We start from the raw sequence: 13,997 nt of genomic DNA, 5'->3' as shown, positions 1-13,997 counted from the left end.
CTAACCTAACCTAACCTAACCTAACCTAACCTAACCTAACCTAACCTAACCTAACCTAACCTAACCTAACCTAACCTAACCTAACCTAACCTAACCTAACCTAACCTAACCTAACCTAACCTAACCTAACCTAACCTAACCTAACCTAACCTAACCTAACCTAACCTAACCTAACCTAACCTAACCTAACCTAACCTAACCTAACCTAACCTAACCTAACCTAACCTAACCTAACCTAACCTAACCTAACCTAACCTAACCTAACCTAACCTAACCTAACCTAACCTAACCTAACCTAACCTAACCTAACCTAACCTAACCTAACCTAACCTAACCTAACCTAACCTAACCTAACCTAACCTAACCTAACCTAACCTAACCTAACCTAACCTAACCTAACCTAACCTAACCTAACCTAACCTAACCTAACCTAACCTAACCTAACCTAACCTAACCTAACCTAACCTAACCTAACCTAACCTAACCTAACCTAACCTAACCTAACCTAACCTAACCTAACCTAACCTAACCTAACCTAACCTAACCTAACCTAACCTAACCTAACCTAACCTAACCTAACCTAACCTAACCTAACCTAACCTAACCTAACCTAACCTAACCTAACCTAACCTAACCTAACCTAACCTAACCTAACCTAACCTAACCTAACCTAACCTAACCTAACCTAACCTAACCTAACCTAACCTAACCTAACCTAACCTAACCTAACCTAACCTAACCTAACCTAACCTAACCTAACCTAACCTAACCTAACCTAACCTAACCTAACCTAACCTAACCTAACCTAACCTAACCTAACCTAACCTAACCTAACCTAACCTAACCTAACCTAACCTAACCTAACCTAACCTAACCTAACCTAACCTAACCTAACCTAACCTAACCTAACCTAACCTAACCTAACCTAACCTAACCTAACCTAACCTAACCTAACCTAACCTAACCTAACCTAACCTAACCTAACCTAACCTAACCTAACCTAACCTAACCTAACCTAACCTAACCTAACCTAACCTAACCTAACCTAACCTAACCTAACCTAACCTAACCTAACCTAACCTAACCTAACCTAACCTAACCTAACCTAACCTAACCTAACCTAACCTAACCTAACCTAACCTAACCTAACCTAACCTAACCTAACCTAACCTAACCTAACCTAACCTAACCTAACCTAACCTAACCTAACCTAACCTAACCTAACCTAACCTAACCTAACCTAACCTAACCTAACCTAACCTAACCTAACCTAACCTAACCTAACCTAACCTAACCTAACCTAACCTAACCTAACCTAACCTAACCTAACCTAACCTAACCTAACCTAACCTAACCTAACCTAACCTAACCTAACCTAACCTAACCTAACCTAACCTAACCTAACCTAACCTAACCTAACCTAACCTAACCTAACCTAACCTAACCTAACCTAACCTAACCTAACCTAACCTAACCTAACCTAACCTAACCTAACCTAACCTAACCTAACCTAACCTAACCTAACCTAACCTAACCTAACCTAACCTAACCTAACCTAACCTAACCTAACCTAACCTAACCTAACCTAACCTAACCTAACCTAACCTAACCTAACCTAACCTAACCTAACCTAACCTAACCTAACCTAACCTAACCTAACCTAACCTAACCTAACCTAACCTAACCTAACCTAACCTAACCTAACCTAACCTAACCTAACCTAACCTAACCTAACCTAACCTAACCTAACCTAACCTAACCTAACCTAACCTAACCTAACCTAACCTAACCTAACCTAACCTAACCTAACCTAACCTAACCTAACCTAACCTAACCTAACCTAACCTAACCTAACCTAACCTAACCTAACCTAACCTAACCTAACCTAACCTAACCTAACCTAACCTAACCTAACCTAACCTAACCTAACCTAACCTAACCTAACCTAACCTAACCTAACCTAACCTAACCTAACCTAACCTAACCTAACCTAACCTAACCTAACCTAACCTAACCTAACCTAACCTAACCTAACCTAACCTAACCTAACCTAACCTAACCTAACCTAACCTAACCTAACCTAACCTAACCTAACCTAACCTAACCTAACCTAACCTAACCTAACCTAACCTAACCTAACCTAACCTAACCTAACCTAACCTAACCTAACCTAACCTAACCTAACCTAACCTAACCTAACCTAACCTAACCTAACCTAACCTAACCTAACCTAACCTAACCTAACCTAACCTAACCTAACCTAACCTAACCTAACCTAACCTAACCTAACCTAACCTAACCTAACCTAACCTAACCTAACCTAACCTAACCTAACCTAACCTAACCTAACCTAACCTAACCTAACCTAACCTAACCTAACCTAACCTAACCTAACCTAACCTAACCTAACCTAACCTAACCTAACCTAACCTAACCTAACCTAACCTAACCTAACCTAACCTAACCTAACCTAACCTAACCTAACCTAACCTAACCTAACCTAACCTAACCTAACCTAACCTAACCTAACCTAACCTAACCTAACCTAACCTAACCTAACCTAACCTAACCTAACCTAACCTAACCTAACCTAACCTAACCTAACCTAACCTAACCTAACCTAACCTAACCTAACCTAACCTAACCTAACCTAACCTAACCTAACCTAACCTAACCTAACCTAACCTAACCTAACCTAACCTAACCTAACCTAACCTAACCTAACCTAACCTAACCTAACCTAACCTAACCTAACCTAACCTAACCTAACCTAACCTAACCTAACCTAACCTAACCTAACCTAACCTAACCTAACCTAACCTAACCTAACCTAACCTAACCTAACCTAACCTAACCTAACCTAACCTAACCTAACCTAACCTAACCTAACCTAACCTAACCTAACCTAACCTAACCTAACCTAACCTAACCTAACCTAACCTAACCTAACCTAACCTAACCTAACCTAACCTAACCTAACCTAACCTAACCTAACCTAACCTAACCTAACCTAACCTAACCTAACCTAACCTAACCTAACCTAACCTAACCTAACCTAACCTAACCTAACCTAACCTAACCTAACCTAACCTAACCTAACCTAACCTAACCTAACCTAACCTAACCTAACCTAACCTAACCTAACCTAACCTAACCTAACCTAGATGCCACCAAAAAGGCTGCCTGTTTGGAGGAGCTTGCAGGAAAGCTACCTCTCGCATCTGCGTTCTTTCACGAACGACCTCTCCTCGACGATCGATGCGATGGCCTGTGGGACAATAATTAGGCGCAGTGCCTATGCCTACACAGATGCGCACGTGGTCTCCACACGCAACACGCACCGGCCTCAACCGAGGATACCACGCTGGTTTCTAAAGCGTCCTCCAAACAGAATTAGGTTCAGCGCACAAAACATACTGCACCACAGGCGTGTCCGCAGGTCGGTCACGCACACATGCTCTGGCTAAACGAAGACAGCCCTGCTCTTAACTATGCCCTAAAATAAACCCAATAGGTTATTGTAAAGGGTTTGATAATGCCCAATCCCCCTTGCATCCGTATTCCGTAGTGCAAATCTGTACTCGCGGCCCATTTCCTCCATTCCTTTTTGCGTGGAGGAATGCAGTCGGAACTTTTCAGAAACGCTCTCGATTTCCCTACGCCGCCAAGATTCATAGTCGCCACGTGCAGCCAGTGCGTTCATGCAGACTCGCGGACACATCACTGTCAAGTAACCTAACAAAATTGGAGAGGACACTTAAGCTGTGCCTCCTCAGTGCAGTGCACGTGATGTCAGTGCAGGTTGAAGATCCCCAGTTGTCCAAAATTATCCGGTGCTCTCCACTACGGCGTCCCTCATAGCCTGAGTCGCTTTGTAGCGTTCAGGCCCCTAATACCAAAACCAATCAATGTAACACACTTTCTGAATAGCAAAGTACACATCTGAATAGCAAAGTACACATTTAATAGATTTTTTTTTTTGTATTTAGGTCTTCATTAATTCGTAAGTGCGATAGTCGCGATGTGCCCTTGATTTTTGATATTGGTGTTCTGTGTGCTTTCTATTTGCTTTTCTGTCACATTGTGCTATTTCAATCTGACTGCATTGCAAAAAATGATTCGCATGTTTTTTTATTACGCACTGAAGTTCCGTCGTTTATGCATGCAGTTTCAGCCTATGTTTTATTATTTATGAGTGCTGTATGCTCTATGCTGCCATGTAAAGGGCTCCGAGCCTACAGGTTTTTCCACTGAATTTAATCCTAGTGCCAGTAGAAATAGTCTGAGCGCCGACAGATATAATCTGCATGCCATGTAATTTAATCTTAGTGCCAAGCACTTAATCTAAGCGGCAGCGTGTTTAATCCAAGCGCCAACTCGAACAATGCAAGCGCCAACCAATTTAATCCCAGTGTCAACGCAAATAATACGAGCGCCAGCTGTTTTAATTCAGGTGCCAACCAATTTAATCCGCATGCGGAAAACGAATGCAGTAGAAGACTACAAAGCATACAACACGAATGCCAGGAATAAAGCGAAGTTTAGATAATTTTTTAGACCACGCAGCGCCTGTGAGTCACATTCTCATGCACTATTTCGTTTTCTTCGCATACCTTGCAGCATCAAAGAGCCACTAGCAGCTGTTAAACCTCAGTATTTGATGCAAGTCTTGTGGCTTGTGACAGTCGTGTATGAATTAGTTGGGCAAGCACTGCTGATTATGGCTTGTCTTACGTTTTGAATCTGCATGCTTACGGCCTTCATTCAGTTTTCATATTGCCGGCTGTTTTCATGCGACTGATGCAAAGTATTTTCGGGAGGCACTGATAAAAATTGAACACCACTAACAGAAACAAAAGGTAGCAGTGTAATGCAGAGTTATTCCAAGTGGGACGAGTCACAGAACCGGAGTAACGTTTCTTCACTTTACGGCTTATTTAGTTTTAGAAGGGAAAGTGAGCGAAGCTACACCAGAGCTTACAGCCTAGGTCAAGAATAGCTACTGGCGGCTGCCTTATAGCGGTGTAGGTTACCGCTAAGAGGTGCCCCGTCAGAGACGGTCTTCGATGAGTTACGATGCAGGGATAAAGGGAATACTTGAAGATTTATATACAGAAATTTACAGCATATACAAGTTAAAGCACTGGAGACATATTAAGCAGCAAAAGGACAAAACAACAAAAGGTGGAACTGGCTAACACTAGGGGAGGCCCCTACTCGGCATAGCCGAAGATGCATAGCACCTGACCTTAGCTCAGAACCCTTTTTCCGGCTCCGGGGCCCGGTTTTAAAGCCTTAAAGGCCCGGCCCACATTTGGCAGCTTCCAACCATGTTGCACTCTTAACATGATTGGCTCTTCAGCCCTCCGGCTTCTGTAAGGTAAACCACCCTCTCCACATCAATATAAAAGCAAAAACCAACACAAAAGAACAGCCGTGCCAGCCAGTGCCAGCATGTGCGGGGTAGAACATTCTATCCCCCCAAAATAAAAGTAAAAACAAGCACAAAACACACTCGTGCGAGCACGTGCCAACGGTTTCCCTAATGACCCCCCGACCTTGGCGTCGTCTCGGAATTGGGCAGTTACCGCTGTAACTGCCACTGCGAGCTCGGACCCGCGTTCCTTGGCGACTTAAAGCCTTCCCCAGGCTTACTAGCTGGCGCCTCCCCGACACCTGGTTAGCCGCGTCATCCAGCTCAGGTCGTCGCTGCTCGCGGCTAGCCGCGCTGTCGCCGGCTATTCCTCATTTCTATTCCCCCTCGTCAACGGCGCCCTAACGCCGTTCCGTCTGGCAGTGCTTAATCCTCAGAAATTCTGCAGGCTTTTCCAACCAGACGTTCGTCGCGAGCTTGTGTCTCGGCTGGTGTCCGTTGAAACGAGGGGATTAAGACAAGGGGGGGTGTCGTCGTGTGGCGGCTCTTCAGCCCCAAGCTGCCACCGCTCTTTTGCCCAGCCGGTGCTAATCGGCACCGCGGGGCGATGGACACCAGGCGGCCCGGCGCCTTCGTGCGCGTGCATCGTTCCAAGAAATGTCATTCTTCCCTTGGAGCGCACCCCACCGTCCCGTCCCGTCGCGGTGAGGGGGGTCCACGGGCTGATATGTCGCTTAAAAATTCGTTGAACACGACCCAGTGAACCTTGTCGACAGCCGTCCAATGTATGTCACGATTTGCTGACATGCAGGCGATAAGGTTTGCTCCTCTGGTGCCAGTCGTCGTCTGCACGGCGGTTTGCACGGCCGAAGCTCCTTGAACACCATATGTTATAGTTAGTCTCATCAACGTAAAACCTGCACAAGCGGGGCCCTTCACACTGCAGCCACTGCGCATATGCTTTGCGGGTGCGTTTCACATCATCTCTGTTGCGGTCGATCGGCCACTGAGTCACCAACTTCATAGAGTAGCCATGCGCATCCAGTAGGCAATCAATGCTACTTGTGCTGATGGTAATTCCGGGCAATTCTTCTTCCACCGTCTGCTTTATTCGCTTTAGCGTGAAAGCAGGGTTGCTGTCCACAATATTTTTGAGAGCCGCTACAACCTCATTTCCGAATTTATTCGACGTTCCGCCTTTCTTCAGCGCCTCTCTATCGGTAGCTGCAATGAATCTTGCTGTCTTTAAATTGATGCCCAGCGTGTCTGCTATTTTTTTCACATCTCCTCCACGCCTTGACACATCGAGAATTCTGGCCCTGTCATGTTCAGAGACTTTGCTGTTCTTTCTTCTCGGTGCATCTTGGGGCTTGACTAGCGGTCCTCGTTTTCGGTGTCTAATTAGGACGTAAGAGCACGGCTCATCGGCTTCCATGGAAGAAAATAATGCGCGTTAATGTCCATGAGAGATGAATGAAAAGTCGTACACTATCACCTACTTATAGTATACGAGTACGTACCGCCACCGTTCGGCTCTCAAATGCAGCCACAATGCGGCGCACTCAAAGCCGTCTGCTTTGAAACTTTCTTGTCTTCTGTGTTTTTAAAAATGTTTCTGACGTGCCTTATTTCTTTCAAAAGAAAGTTCACTGATTTCTAATAATGAGTGCACATATCTGCGTCTTCCTTCGTTGTCCTAGCATATTTTGCAAAAGCAGACGACATTCCGGCAGCCAGGAAATGGAGGCGCAAAACTTGCCTTCTGTTTTGGAACTTTCCATCATTGGCTGTGTACCTTTTTTTCTCACTAAACTAAGTAGGACTAAAGTAAGGTACGGTTTATTAACACTTTCTTTGACTGTTTGACAAAACAATCGTATCTGTTATCGAAGACAGTGAATTCAATCTTCCATTATAAACAGTTCCTGCATTTCTGCCCTCCTCCGTTCTATAGACATAATAAAGAGCCAGTAAGCCATAGCACTGAGCCCCTGTGCAGTTTTTTAATGCTAATATTGTGCGCTTTAAACGGCGCTTTAAAACACTTGTATCAAGGCAATGTTGGTGATAATATTGATGAAAGCTATGCAATATGTGGACACTCCGCTTCGGCATCGCATGGCTTGAAAAATTATCTCAGCTCTATTTCTGGCATTCTTGTTCTGTGCTTCTACCGCATTCGTTTTCCGCATGCTGATAAAATTTGTTGGCACCTGGATTAAAAACAGCTGGTGCTCGTATGATTTGCGTTGGCACTGGGATTAAATTGGTTGGCGCTTGCATTGTATGAGTTGGCACTCGGATTAAATACGCTGGCGCGTTGATTAAATGTTTTGCACTCAGATTAAATTACATGGCAGGCAGATTATATCAGTCAGCGCGTAGATTATTTCCACTGGCACTATCAAATTCAGTGGGAAAACCTGCAGTCACGCTACTCTGTAAGTAGCTTTTTGCTCAGTGCCCTTTTCTGTCGAGGAATAAATAACTTTTGAATTGAATTTAAACTCGATCCAAAATTATTTTTCTTGAAACTATATTTGTAATCATTCCCTTGCCTGAGGCTTACCCACCGTGAGGAATCATCTCATACACATTGAACTATAAATCATTAAACTCAAAGGGTTTGGCTCTACATCAAGCTACGGGACAGAAACCTTTTAAAGCGTTATCTCTAATATTCGCATTAAGGTAATTCAAGTGGGACCAGTGGGTGGTACCATTGGTACATAGATTGTAGACCACCTCATTGGCGTAGAATGTTTGGAGTGGTATCAAACAGTTCAGCGGGTTATAATGGGGATTCGCAGCGACGACCTCTGGTTCTCCAAACCACAACTTCTTGAAACTTCAAACGTTTATTACGGCCAAATTAATTGACGTAGGACATTCGAGGTGGAGCTGAAAGATGTCTTTTTGCGCTGCATACGTTAGCATTAAAAAGTAGACATCCGGATATAACGGAAAATTTGTACCGGATAGCGAAAATGGCTAATGGCGCAATATTCGTCCGATAATTCTAAACGCTCGATACGAATACGCTGCCTCAGCGTTTTGCTCTTTTTCATCGGCATTTTAGGCCTCACGTCCATAGGTAAGCAAGCACAACGAAAAGGTTTACTGTTCATTTAAAACCAACGGACATTTCCTTTCTTCTCTATTTTTCTTTTAGACGAGAAATTATGTTCGCTTACTCCGGCGGAGAACCTGGAAGGAACCGCTGGGTCCAGCGAGGTAAGAGAGCAGACAAAGCTTTATGTTTCTATCACATCCTTTATTTTGCGGAAATGGGAGACAGGATAAGAGGAAATTTGGGAATCTCAAATGTAAGGCACACACAGCACTATTAAAAATCGTGATCACATCCCTCTATGTACACGAGGCACACACGCTGAACAATCTCGATATTAAATAACATTTGTGCAGGACGAGACGGGAGAAAACAAAACGACTGGGAGTAAAGCGTAGGAGGAGGGAAAAAAAAAAGAACAGGAATACAAGGAAAGAAGGGCCTTTGGAAAGCAGCTTAAATAAGTTTGCTCCTCTGCTTCGAAGCATGTTTCTCGGTATGCGCGAACTCAGCGCAGGAAACGGAACGATGCAAAAAGGGGAACAGGTGATGCGGCAGCATGATTGAACACTTGGTCAAAGCATCGGGCGCGGGAATTCACTACAGCACATGTTACAGTGCACTTTGAGCCAGGCTTCCCCGAGCCCCAGGTCTGCAGGAAGATCGTCGCGAGCCTGGCGATGTAAAGGTATGAGATGAACAAAAAAAAAATAGAATTAGTAGCATCGGTGGTATTCGGAGGTATGAATGAGTGCATAGTAGCAAAGCAGGGCGCTTGGGCAGCTTACTGGAAGCGAACGGAAAGGCATTTTTCAATATTTACGCCAAACAAGGCCAGCGTTTTTGTTGACACGAAGAAGCCAGAATTTTACACCCACAAAATGGTTAGGCAGCACGCATAATGCTTACAACCCCACCAGTGTTCATATAACTCAATTCATACAGAAAAAAAAAGGGAGTACCGCTGGCTAGCGGGAAAAACAGGCAAAACGCAAGTTTGTGGCACAACAGTCTGGGCACAGAAGTTGTTTGGTTAAGTATATCGTTAAACAAAAACAACAAATGAAAGTGGGCTGCCCATTTATCGAAACGGCAGAGTGCACCGGTTACCGAAACGGAAATGAATTTACGGCTCGCTATAACTCGACACCGAAAGAGTGTGTCCAATAAACGATGGTTAGGGAAGGGACAAGCAGTATGCATAGCTCCTCTGATCGCATCAGGGCACAGCATGGGCGCCTCGGCTGCTGTTATTCATGGTATGTACATTCTTTGATAGAGGAAGAAGAGAAACAGACACTGAATTATTGCCTCTCTTGCGACAGGCTATTAATTTCTCCCTAGAAAAATAATGCAGGGGTTTCTTTTTGTCCGCACCTCCTGAAAAACCCCGAACAAGGAACGGCAAAATAGTGTCCTTGCCGTCCGGCTACTCGTCTTAGACGCGAAGGCCAGCCAGCCGTATTCACTCTGTACATTTCGGCGGGAAGACTTTTATTCAGTGCAGACATCCGCCGCTCAGCGCTTCATGTTTGCGCACACAATCACCGGGCTGATTATTTCACCCACATGCGCTCTTAGACGCCTATATATATGCGCTCAGACAGACGAGAACAAACCAAAGAGCACAAGCTGAAAGAACGAAAATCTGAATTATGTACACTTGTTGGCTAGTTTACTGCCACAAGGCTGAAATGCTCTGAAATGCACTTGCGTTGTATGCTGTCATTCATTTTCTCGTACAGCACTTAAGAGACGTGATCACTGGAAGGTTATTGAACAAGGAAGCATTTGCCCCTGTGTTTCAAGAACTTGCAACTAAATGAGAACCAGGAAGCAAAAATGGTCTGTCTATGAAGAAAACGAAAAATAATGAGGTGTGCTAACAAATGAACGTCACATAAATGAGGACTGTTCCAAGCGGCACTCATGAATTACCTGCAAAGATGTTCACCGGGTACGCAGTGATAATTTTTTTTCTTATGCTTTCTTCGCTCACGAATTTAGTGTTCAAAGAACTTGATACCGGTTACCTCAGCGTCAAAACATGTGCAAAAAACTGAAAAATGAGAACAGCGCTCAAGTTTATAGCATGCCATGTTGACCTACAACGTTAAGGAAACAAGACGACAAGATGGTATTTGTAGCTTTAGTGCGAAACCGAGATGGCCGAAAAACAATAACGGGAGGGTTAGGACCCTGAGGAAGTGCAGAATGATTTTTCTACTCAATTCAGACGCACACTGGTACAGGTTTTCGAACAACGACACAAAACACAAGTGCATATGACGTCTGTTTAACGTCAGGAGTATCCAACTTTCTGCCTTGCATACTGAAGAAAGTAAGCAACAGGAGTAATAACGGGTGCAGACGCTATGTCGCTTCGTCGTGCGGTTTTGTAAACCACGTTGTGTATAAATGCCGGCATAGAAACTTCCTCTGAGAGGATACTCTTTTGCACTCTTGCCTACCTCCTAAACAACAGCAATTAACGCCCTTAGTGCTTCAATTTGCTGTGACATGATTTGTACACATATACACTAGTGCATAGCAAAGCATCGACGAGTGCCTTCTTTTTGCACTATGGGCACATCAACCAGATATTTAGCCAAGCGCAGAGCTGCCTTTCATGCTATGACAGGCCTTCCTCACTTTAACGTGCTTACAGAACCGCTCGTCTAATACAGATGCTGCATGACACACGCGAAAGCATGTGCAAATCGTGATTTGTATCCCCTGTTTCATATTCTTCACTCTGTGCATTGCTGGAGTACTTCTCTTTTTGCATAGAATTGCTGCCCGCTGTTATGCGGCTTGTGAGTAAACGAATCAGCCCGCTACTGATAAAAAAAAAAATGGTCTCAGCAATGGCACATGCCACAGACTTTTTGTACAGAGTCAGCGTTCAGTTAGAGTGATAATCATGCATTATAGTGCCTACTTTCAGCAACATGAAAAAGCCGAATTTCACAAGGTGATGAGGAAGAAAAGTTCACAAAGTGTTACGAATCTTTCAGCACGATGTATGAAGGTTCCGCGACAGACAGTGACATTCTTTGCACAGAAGAAAAGTTGCGCCTAAAATTATGGTTCTAAATTCAATGTTGTAGGGATAGCAAAAAAAAAACAATGCAATAGCACAATCACTCACATAAACGCATAGTTTAAAGAATGCTCACACCGTGCTGGTTGCCCTACAGGTATGTGCAAGAGTAATAGAGAATTTCTGTGTGTATGTGTACTGATGAACTGACGACCAGCAGCACTGTTAATGAAGCACCGGGGAGCCTACAAAGCTGTTTTGTAGATTGTGCATACATACGTACAGCTTGTCGTGCGAAAGGCTGAGAAAAAAACAGCAATGTACAAAATTACTGCCTCTCCTTTAGTGCATAATCTTATTTGAATTATACTGCATGACATACATATATGCATCGTGCAGTGTGTAAACGACATACAGCAGCCTCCAGACCTAACGGTACCGAGGGCCCAGATTTCCACCCAGTTGCCAAGCTTCTGAAAGGAAAAGGCTCGACAATTCAAGCATTGCACACGTTGTCCACTACGTCACAGACACCGCAGCCCACGTTGTCCATTTGTTCGCGCTCGCTCACCGTATGGGAACGCTTAAATACATACTCGACCGAAACCCCCACTGTATTGTGACACATAACCGTGTGACGTAAGGTCATAACGCGAACAAACAAAACAAATGCAGATGTGATGTCACGACGCGCTCCTACTCGATGACACCGGAACATATACTTACTACGGGTAAACAAAAACATCAAAGGAAAAAAAAAACAAGGCAAGCCCAAGGAGCAAGTGTCCACTATTAAGTTAGAATGCTTGGCATTCCCTACAATTAGGCTCTACAGTTCGTGCAGAAATTGCTCGCTCCCCACGCGTGTACTACAGTGTTATCCAAGACCTGCGGAACCTTTCATACACGCGACGAGAGTGTGTTCTGCGCCACCACCACGGCGGAAGCGCGCATCAGTCCATGTGGCGGTACTTGTGCGAAGACATCTGCGACAGGCCCAGCACCGCGTATTGGCACTTGAGGCAGTGGTAGTGCGTCTGCTTCGCATTGTAGTTGCAGCTGTCGACGCCGCAGTTCTGCGAGGGCGTGTACTTCTCGAAGCCGGCGGCGTTGATGCTGTCCAGCTTGGCGTGCTGCCTGCGATGCGCGACCACCTTGTTCGTGTCCGTGCACACAAAGTCGCACTTAAGGCAGTGGAAATGCGACGCCTTGTTGCTGCTTCCGCCACCGCCGGGACCGTTGGCGGCCGCCTGGCTGGCGGCGGCGTGCGGGCATTCGACGCGGCCGCAGTGCACGTTGGCGCGGAACTGGCGGAAGTCTCCGCCCATGAGCGTGTCGAGCCGCTCGTGGCGCGCCGTGTGCTGCACGAAGCGCGTCTTGTCGCAGAAGCTGTAGCCGCAGTCCTTGCGCGTGCAGTGGAAATGCGTCTGGTGCTCGCGGTAGCCGCAGTGCCGGTAGCCGCAGTCCTCGTTGAAGCGGAACCGCACGTAGCCGTCCGGCACGGGCTCGTCCTTGAGGATGCGCAGGCTGGGCATCTTCATGCGCTTCGCGTCGCTCACCATGGTCAGCGTCTCGTCGCCCTTGCAGTTGCCGAACAGCGGTCGCTTCTGGTCGGACGCGGCGGCTGCAGCGGCTGCAGCTGCCGCCGCCGCCGCAGCAGCCGTCATCTGATTGGCCGAGTTGTAGAACATGTCGCCAGACGGGCACATGAGCGCCAGGTGCTGAAGGTCGATGTTGGGGTGGCCCGCCATGTCTCCCAGCCCTAGCAGCGCCGGGTTCAGGGGCGCCATGCCCGGAATCATGCCGGGAGATGAGACAGGCGGCCAGAACATGTGCTGCATGTTCTGCATATTTTGCATATTTTGCATGTTCTGCATGTTCTGGATGTTCTGCAAGCTCAGCTTGGGTGGCGTGTTGAAGAACGGGTGCTGCTGCTGCTGGTGTTGCTGCTCTTCGTTGTTGCTGCTGTTGTTCGCCGTGGTGCTCGTGGGAGGCTGGTACCCCTGGGGGACCAACTGGGGTGGTCCCTGGGGCCTCGGGTCGGGCGAGGACCTCTTGGAGGGGGGAGAGTCGATGCGCCCAGGTGCAGACGGCTCTTGCTCTTCCTCGCCGTCCGAGTCTCCCTGAGCCGTCGACGACACTGGCGACGACTGGCCGGACAGAGGAGTGGTGCGGCCGTCGGGGTACACAGGTACGGGGCTCGGAGCTCCCGAGTGCTTGCCGACGTGCAGCCGAAGACGGGAGAAGCTGGAGAACGCCTGCGATCAAAACAAGAAAAAAAGCTTCAGAAAGCTGGCTTCTCTGCATCAAGGGTAAACACGTGGCAAAGCCCTCTCAAAGCAACAAAAGTGAGGTTGATCCGAGCTCACGCTAACTGCATATATTGCATGCCTAAATGAAAGCAAAAAAAAAAAAAATAACGAAAATATTTTAGGCTGTAAATACTTGCAAAAATTCGTGATGAGTTTGCCCAAAATTCTTCAAAAAAAAAAAGGCAGTAGGACGACTGG

At 46.0% G+C, this 13,997-nt stretch overlaps 1 protein-coding gene and 1 long non-coding RNA gene across 9 annotated transcripts in view; one reads left to right on the top strand and one right to left on the bottom strand.

Annotated features, from left to right (window-relative positions):
* LOC149364639 (uncharacterized) overlaps nt 1–13,959 on the top strand; it is a 19,033-nt gene extending 5,074 nt beyond the window's left edge. The window contains exons 2-3 of one of the 2 annotated variants that reach the window (XR_016289209.1): nt 8,547–8,608; nt 13,389–13,959. This is a non-coding gene — a long non-coding RNA (uncharacterized LOC149364639). Of the gene's footprint in view, nt 1–8,546; nt 8,609–13,383 lie in introns of both variants that reach the window. The other variant, XR_016289208.1, reaches the window with a different exon arrangement.
* Nucleotides 8,628–13,997, bottom strand: part of LOC149364638 (uncharacterized) — a 510,000-nt gene continuing 504,630 nt past the window's right edge. For all 7 annotated transcript variants that reach the window (XM_089574597.1, XM_089574596.1, XM_089574598.1 and 4 more), the window contains one exon: nt 8,628–13,745. In XM_089574597.1, coding sequence (XP_089430723.1) covers nt 12,441–13,745 — 1,305 coding nt within the window. In that variant the 3' untranslated portion in view covers nt 8,628–12,440. The remainder of the gene's footprint in view (nt 13,746–13,997) is intronic.

This window comes from Amblyomma mixtum, chromosome 2 (assembly GCF_055824585.1).
Source record: "Amblyomma mixtum isolate Tamu chromosome 2, ASM5582458v1, whole genome shotgun sequence".
NCBI lineage: Eukaryota > Metazoa > Arthropoda > Arachnida > Ixodida > Ixodidae > Amblyomma > Amblyomma mixtum.
This window is presented reverse-complemented; position numbering and strand designations above follow the sequence as displayed.